At 45.2% G+C, this 7,967-nt stretch overlaps 1 protein-coding gene across 4 annotated transcripts in view; it reads right to left on the bottom strand.

Annotated features, from left to right (window-relative positions):
- The window catches only part of LOC102429365 (leukocyte elastase inhibitor-like), a 77,197-nt gene that overhangs the window by 64,130 nt on the left and 5,100 nt on the right, over positions 1 to 7,967 (bottom strand). Inside the window, exons 2-3 of one of the 4 annotated variants that reach the window (XM_023751402.1) lie at positions 2,752 to 2,761; positions 1,385 to 1,559 (exon numbers count right to left, since the gene is read on the bottom strand). In XM_023751402.1, coding sequence (XP_023607170.1) covers positions 1,385 to 1,552 — 168 coding nt within the window. In that variant the 5' untranslated portion in view covers positions 1,553 to 1,559; positions 2,752 to 2,761. Of the gene's footprint in view, positions 1 to 1,384; positions 1,580 to 2,128; positions 2,210 to 2,751; positions 2,773 to 7,967 lie in introns of those variants that run through there. The other 3 variants (XM_014453131.2, XM_023751401.1, XM_014453130.2) reach the window with 3 other exon arrangements.

Below are 7,967 nucleotides of genomic sequence, written 5' to 3'. Positions count from 1 at the left end.
ATAATAAAGAGGTAGTATGAAAATTGACCATCATGTCCTCGCACAAGATGCCTGCCCCCATGTGGTCACAAGATGGCCACACCCAAGTAGTCACAAGATTGTTATGCCCATGTTGTCACAAGATGGCCTGCAAGGGAGGGTAGTTGGGGCCGTACTGGCCAGCAGGGTAGGGAAGTTGAGAATGATACGACTGGCAGGGGAGGGGAGTTAGGGGCGACCAGGTCAGCAGGGGAGGGCAGTTGGGGAGAGACCAGGCCTGAGCAGGAGGGCAGTTAAGGGCGATTGAGCCCACAAGGGAAGGAACAGCGGGGCAATCAGGCTGGCTGGGAAGCAGTTAGGAATCAAAAAGTCTGGGAGGCTGAAGTTGTTAGAGGAAATCAGGCAGGAAGGAAGGCTAGCAGTTGGGAGGCAGCAGTCTCCTATTGTAAGAGGGATTTTCCCTGTGGGATGGGCTAACCCAGGATTTGGACATAACCTGAGGGGTCCCTGATTGGAGAGGATGCAGGCTGGGCTGAAGGACAAACCCCACCCCGCAACCCCCCAGTGCATGAGTTTTGTGCACCAGGCTCTAGTGTGGAAATAAAATATTTGCAGTTAGAACAGATGGATAAACTTGAATCCAAAGCAGGACCTTCCCCAGTAACTGGCACCTTGCAAACTTTCCCTTATGTCAAGGAGAGTGGGAGTTCCCCTCTAAGAATTCAGCAAAGACCATATAGCACAGTGGTGCTCCCCACACCCATGAAGGCCAGGTGGAAGGCCAGGCATTACTGCTTCTTCTCCCTGTAACAGGGACCTGCCATACCACCCAGGGCTTGCCCCTGTCCCTACAGCCACCACACCTCACTTTTTTCCTCTGCTTCAGGCCCCCCTACCCACACAGGCACTTGTTCCAGGCACATGACTAGTTCTCCACAATATAACCGCATGATCTCCTCTTCCCTTAAAAAGGCAACACCACCAACTTCCTCCATAACCTGTGTTATTTTGTGCTGAAAGGTAACATTACATAGCAGATATCTATTAATGAGTAGCGGATTACAGGTAAAGCAAAAACTGGAAAATCTGAAGTGAGAGGAGATGCCTTCAAAGATTTGCAGATGGCAAGAGAATTAGGGCTTTCATAGCTTTCTTCACCACAGTTTCCTCAGCCAAACAAAAAGCAGTGCCTGGCACATAGTATGTGCTCAGTAAAAACTCATCATGAGTGAAAGCCTGCATATAAATGAACAGCTCTTGGGGCTTTTCTGAAAGTCTGACCTCATCGTGTGTAGTTGTGAACACACAAGCACAGTGTTTAAAACTCCCTGTAAGAGCTCAAAGGCACAGCTTTTTAGGAGGGACTTGCAGGGAACCCAGAAACCTTTTGTTAGTTTCTGCTGACCTTGGACATCTGTGCCTCGGTAGTGCCTCTGGCCCCCAGAAAGACCATGGCCAGCGCTGAGGAAATGCTCATGGGGGAGATGAAGATGTTCCCAGAGGGGTTGTTGTCCTTCAGGGTGCGGAAGAGGTCCACTGCGAACCGGGTGTTGGCCAAGCTCAGCTGCTCCATGGTGAGGCTACAACACAGGACAGAGGCCTAGCACACCAGCAAATATGGCAATGACATTTCTCCACGTCTCCCTCGCCCTGAAACACCCGGAAAACATGTACTTCCTTTTCTTTTCTCACGAGGACAAGAGCACTGTCTCATGAGCACACAGGTGGGAACTGGGCAAGGATCCATCAGCGACCCAGGACCAGGACCCAGGGAGCCGAGAGGGCTCTGACTTGCAGACTCAGCAGCCAGGACTGGGCCTTTCCTACTCAGTTGGGGAGCACACACAGTTCCCACCCCTTACTTGAAATGATAATTTTCTATTAGAAAATCATAGCTACCTACTATGCATTAAAGCAATTTTCAGCAAAGTGGTAGATTTCCCTCATTTTCAAGATTCAGTTGCTAACGTTTAGAGAGGTGAAGTGTCCCAAGTCCTGAGGCTGGTGTAGGATGTGAGAGTTTGAAAACCCAGCACAGGTCTTATAGTTGCGGTTCAGCCCACCAGCAGCAGGGAACAAGCATCCTCTCTGACACCCACCCCTCAGGTGCAGGTGACTGGCCTTCCACCTCAGCTCAGAAGCTGCTTACCAATCCTGACTCCTCTCAGAGCTTGTTTCCACAGAGATGGGCAAGGAAGAATAATAGTGGTGCTAGCTGCTTCCCTGTCAGTAATACACTGAATTATCACTGTTGTTACTGGAAAGTAACCTCTAGGATCAGATTCGCCTCCTCTCGATCTTTCCTTCCCTCCCTCCCTCCCTCCCTCCCTCCCTCCCTCCCTCCCTCCCTCCCTTCCACTTCAGCATTGAAAAGCTATACCCCCCTGGGCTGCCTAAAAACTGTCACAAACTGCTCAGGGAGGCAGAGAGTTGAGAAAGGAATAAAAATATTATGATCTCAGGCTTGGTTCTGGCTTCAGGCCAAAGGAATAGTCCAGTCCATCACAGGCCAGCTGGCCCTCTCGCCCCCACCCCCCTCGCATTAGGGTGTTGGGTGGAGGTTTTATCCAGTGTTGCTCCCACTCAGATGAGCAGTGTAGGTAGCAATCCCAGGGGTGCAGGCAGCCATCCCAGGGAAAGGGCAGGGGCTGCTGGTACCCAGACCACTGATGGCCAGGGCGGAGCCAGAAGTAGGCAGCTGGCAGGTCCCAGCCCTGGGAGCCCCACTGGTTCAGTCCCACTTCCCTAATGGGCCTGGTGCCCAAATCTCACCCTTTGCTGGCTGCTTCTGGGAGGGGCTGTGGATCTGAAGATGCTGCAGCCTCAAACACCCCCCTTATATAGTCTCTGAGATGGGTGCAGCCTGGGAGGGGCTCAGGATCTGATGATGCCTGCAGTGCAAACACATCCGTGAGGTTGGTGCAGCTATTGGCCTGCAGGAGGAGGAAAGGGGTGGGGTTTAGGGGGAGAGAAGGGTGGGGCTGAGGCAGGGTGCTGTGGCAGAGCTGCAGAAGGAATAGGTGGGGCAGCAGGGCCCGCACAGCAGGAGTCTGGGCACTGGCAGTAGAATCCTAGATGAAGGGGGATTACTCAGGAGATGAGCACCTTTTTGAGTTTGGGCGAACTCAGATGTCTGGCAAGGGCCTGATGGCCTAGTTCTTGCCTAAGTGTGAATCACTGAGGTGACATAATGTATCACCTCTTACAGGGCAACTCAGTCCCTCTGAATCTCATCTGTATACTCCAAAATGGTTTTGTTTTTCTGTGTTTTTGTTTTTGTTTTGTGGCGTGGGGAGCGACCTTGTGTATAAGATAAAACAGTCCTGTCAGCTGATGATCATTGGTGCCAGAGCAATGCCACCAGGAATCCCCAAATTAGGGTGCAGTGAAGAAGGAAACTTTATTCAGTGCCAACAGTTCAATTGTGATACAGCTCAGTTACTAGTATGAAGCAGCAGATGGCAAGGTGGCCCTCTCTGGCTAGCCAGCTCTGCTCTGCTCTGGTCTGCTCCACCTGCTCCATTCCCATCTCCCTCTTCCTGTTTCTCCAGGAAACAATCTTGAGTGAAAATAGAAAGTGTGCTCCCAGAGCCAGAAAGAAGCTGGCTTAGAGAGAAGTCCCAACCCCTGGTCTCTGATTGGTCCATCCTCATGCAAAGGAAGACTCCAAGTCCTCAAAGTTTCATTGCTCCAAAAAGCAGTGTCCTGATTGGTCAGAATGGAGCTGCTCTGATTGGTTAGTGAAAATGCAGATAAGGATATAAGTGCACAGTTCCAATTAAATGGGGAAAGCCTCAGTCTTAAAGATTGAAATATATTTTCGGGATTCCTTTCTAAGGGCTGGCTCAGATGTAGGAACACAGTGCAGGCAGGCAGTTCAGTGCAGTCTTCTCCTTGAAGTGCTCTTCTGGTGAGCATCCTCCCCTTCTCCTCCCATAGCAATGGCTACAAGGGTCTGTCTTATAAATTTGAGTCTATTTAGCCAGCAGGAGTCCTTCTTGGTAGGTATCTTCCAGGGTCCCCAGGTCCAAACAACCTTGATGTCACTATCTTTAGAGACCAAAATGAATTTACCCCATATTCTTCTCACAGTGATGGCTACACCACTATTTCTGTGGGTCCTTTGTTTGTTTCCCACTTTAAATGGCTGGGAATGTAACTTCACCAAAATTTATAGTAGTTGAGGGTCTCAAATAATTCTGCATTCATGAAACTTGTCCCCTGTTTTCTTACAAATCTCAACATGAAACAGCAACAAAGAAAAAGTCCTATTTTGTGTGTGTGTGTGTTAGTATGGATAATATAGTGTGAAAGGGATTGTAGATTTTTGTTTGTTTGTTTTTTACTCTGAGAACTTGTTTATCATGAAAAGGGTCGCCGAAACCGGTTTGGCTCAGTGGATAGAGCGTCGGCCTGCAGACTGAAAGGTCCCAGGTTCGATTCCGGTCAAGGGCATGTACCTGGGTTGCGGGCACATCCCCAGTGGGAGATGTGCAGGAGGCAGCTGGTCGATGTTTCTCTCTCATCGATGTTTCTAGCTCTCTATCTCTCTCCGTTCCTCTCTGTAAAAAATCAATAAAATATATTTAAAAAAAAAAAAGTTTAAAAAAAAAAAAAAAAAGGGTCAAGGAAGATCCAATAATGAGTGACAAAAATATTCTCCATAGATTTTTTTAAGCAAGAAAAAGTCTAATAGCCCTGACCACTTTGGCTCAGTGGATGGAGTGTCGCCCTGCGGACTGAAGGGTGCCAGGTTTGATTCCAGTCAAGGGCATGTACCTTGGTTGCGGGCACATCCCCAGTGGGGAGTGTGCAGCAGGCGGCTGATCGACGTTTCTCTCTCATTGATGTTTCTAACTCTCTATCCCTCTCCCTTCCTCTCTGTAAAAAATCATTAAATTTTTTTTTAAAAAAGAAAGAGTTTAATAACGAAGATTTTAGACTGATTTACAGTTTATTAAATAAAGAAACAAACACTTACTGAAAGTCACTTATTGCTAAATTCAAGTGGTTTGATCAGATCTGGTAAGCTCTCCACCATTTCTCACAGAACCAGAGCACCAACACTGGCTTCTTCAAAGAGGCCAATGTGAGAAAGTCAGGAAAGAGAGGCTGCACTGAGAAGTGGATAAATTAAAATCTGAGACACATTAATTGAAGAAAAAAGTTTTCTGAATTTTATTTTATCTCCTGCCATGTTGTATTTGTGCTTACCTCGAGTTAGCAATCTGGGTTAAATAGAAAACAAAGCCATTTCCTAAGTCAATGTGTATACTGCATATATGGTTCAGAGAAAATTGATCATTATACATCAATCAATCAATAACTTTACTCTCTAGTGTGGAGGTGAAGTAACTGTTCTATCCAACAATATTGGAGTGTTCTCCTTGTGAATTTAAAATATAAATGGCCACAATCAAAGCTCAGAGATACTTACACACTCAGGCAGGGACGGTGTTTGGTATATCTACCAAATGAGCACATGCTTACCCGAGCTCCCATCCATGAATGTCCCCCCAGAGTGAAATGTGTGTGAACACGTGCAGCTGCAGACATGTACAGGAATGTGCATAGCAACGTGCTGTTTATTAGACCCTCATTTGGAAAACACGTAACTGCCCATCAGTAGAAGAACAGACTAATAAATACAGAAGAATAATATACAGTAATAAAAATGAGCAAACTACAGCAATGCACAGCAACACGGTTACATCTCACAGCTGCACTGTTGAATGAAAGAACAGACACAAAAAGCTGGGTGGTTTGGTTATACAAAGTTCAACAGGCAGAACTAACCCTTAGGGTTTGAAGTCAGGGGAGAGTTCTCTTTGGAGAGCAAGGGGCATTATACTAACTGTATTTTCATATTTTCTTTATTCTCCATGCTCTGGTTGTTGGGGCCTTGATCTGCTAATTCCTAGAGATAGCGAATGGCCCCCTGATGCCCCTGCGAGTGTACCTTTGATATAAATTCAGTGACCACACTCTCAAATATCTTCTTTATCAAACTCTTAGAAGCCAAGTCCATAGTCCCCCTACTCGAAACTATCCCCGCACAGGTACCAAACCACTAGAGACTGCTTTTTAGAGACAGCTCATAGCCCAAAATTATTTAAACCGTCTAATTTAAACCTAGTGAACCTATCCTGTCTTGCCCATTACTACCTGCAAGAATTCCAGAAGGCTTCGCCTTCACCCCTGCGTGCCTCCTGGCAGACTGGGTACTTCCCAGGTCCCATGTGGTGTGGTGCCAAATGCTTCCGATTTCTAGGGATCTGTACCAGTTAATAATGCAGATTTTATAATGAGAGAAAACACCATAATTTCAAGAGAAACATCAAAATTGCTTCATTCAAAGTAATGTCCATCACTAGCTACACATTTCCCCCATCTTTCAGGTAATTTGTGGATACCGTCCGAATAGAACTTTTCTTGTTTTGAGGCAAACCATTCAGAGACCCAATTTTCTACTTCTTCGTATGTTTTGAAGTGCTGTTCAGGAAGTGCGTGTGCCAAGGATCAGAACAAGTGATAATTTGAAGGAGCAAGGTCTGGTGAATATGGCAGTGGGTTAATACTTCCCAGGCAAGATCTTTTAACATGTCTTTAACTGGTTTTAAAGTGTGTGATGGTACGTTATCATGAAGCAAAATTATTTTTCCGAGCCTTCTGGCCCATTCTGGTCGTTTCTTAATAAAAGCGTGGTTCAAATTGATTATTTGTTGTAGGTAGCGATCAGTATTAATGGTTTCTCCTGGTTTTAGAAGCTCATAATACACCATACCTTCCTGATCCCACCAAAAGAACAGCATTGTCTTCTTTCTGCAGCTATTTGGCCTTGCAGTGGATGTTGATGTTTGACCTGGATCAACCCATGATTTTGTGCATTTGAGATTCTCAAAATAAATCCACTTTTCATTGCCAGTCATAAATCGATTCAAAAAAGACTTTCTTTCATGCCATTGAAGCAACCTTGTACTGATGACTTTTTTTCCATTTGTCTTTCGTTCAGTTGATGTAGCACCCATTTTCCTTCCTTTAAAGTCTTTCCCATTGCTTGTGAATGATTGGAAATTGTTTGTTGAGCAACATTTAATTTTTCTGCAAGTTGTTTTTGAGTTTGACATGCTTTCTCACCCAATAATGTGTGCAATTGTTGGTCTTCAAACTCTTCTGGTTGACCTAGACTTTCTATGTCATTCGAATCGAAATCATCACTTTTAAAGCATTTAAACCAGCGTTCACAAGTATCTTGAGATGGAACATGTTCACCATAAGCTTTCCAAAGTGTATGATAACTTTTTCTTCAAAATAAAGTAATGAATTAAAACTTCTTCAAATGCTTTTTTTTGGCACGAAATTCAATACTTTTAAGCATAAAAAAAGCTATGATGTTATCACCTTCAGCAAATTTGACATATGAAGTTTTGAAGCTTGCTGTCAATATCACAAAAGAGCATACATATCAAATTACATATATATCAACATTTGAGTAACTCCATCTATTGAAAAAAACTGCCTTGTTAACTGGTACAACTAGTAGGTAACCTAAGGCTGTGATTCTGGTATATAAAAAATCTGAAAATATTTGGATACCAGTTCTCCCAAACTGTGACTTCACACAGTCTGGCTGCCTGCCATATGTATTTTTCAGTGGTAGCCTGAGTCATCTGACAGCCATTGGTGCCAAGACAACGCCAACAGGAATCTCCAATATGGGTGACGTGAAGAAAGAAGCTTTATTGTGACACAGCAATCAGTGAAGTGAGCACAGCAGCAAGGGCCAGGCAGCCCTCTCCCTGTAGGTAGACAGCTCTGCTCTGCCTCTTGCTTCTTTACTCCTTTTGTTATTGTTATTTTTTTTTTAATTTGAGCCCTTTTTAGTAGGTATCTTTTGTCTCAGAAGTCACACTTGGGAAATAACGAGTGGCAAATGCTCTAGAATGGCAGTCCTGCCTTTGGGGACATTGTCTCAGGTGTCACCCTTC

The sequence above is a fragment of the Myotis lucifugus genome, unplaced genomic scaffold, assembly GCF_000147115.1.
Source record: "Myotis lucifugus unplaced genomic scaffold, Myoluc2.0 scaffold_21, whole genome shotgun sequence".
Taxonomy (NCBI): domain Eukaryota; kingdom Metazoa; phylum Chordata; class Mammalia; order Chiroptera; family Vespertilionidae; genus Myotis; species Myotis lucifugus.
The sequence above is the reverse complement of the archived record's forward strand: the minus strand, read 5'-3'. Positions and strand labels throughout refer to the sequence as shown.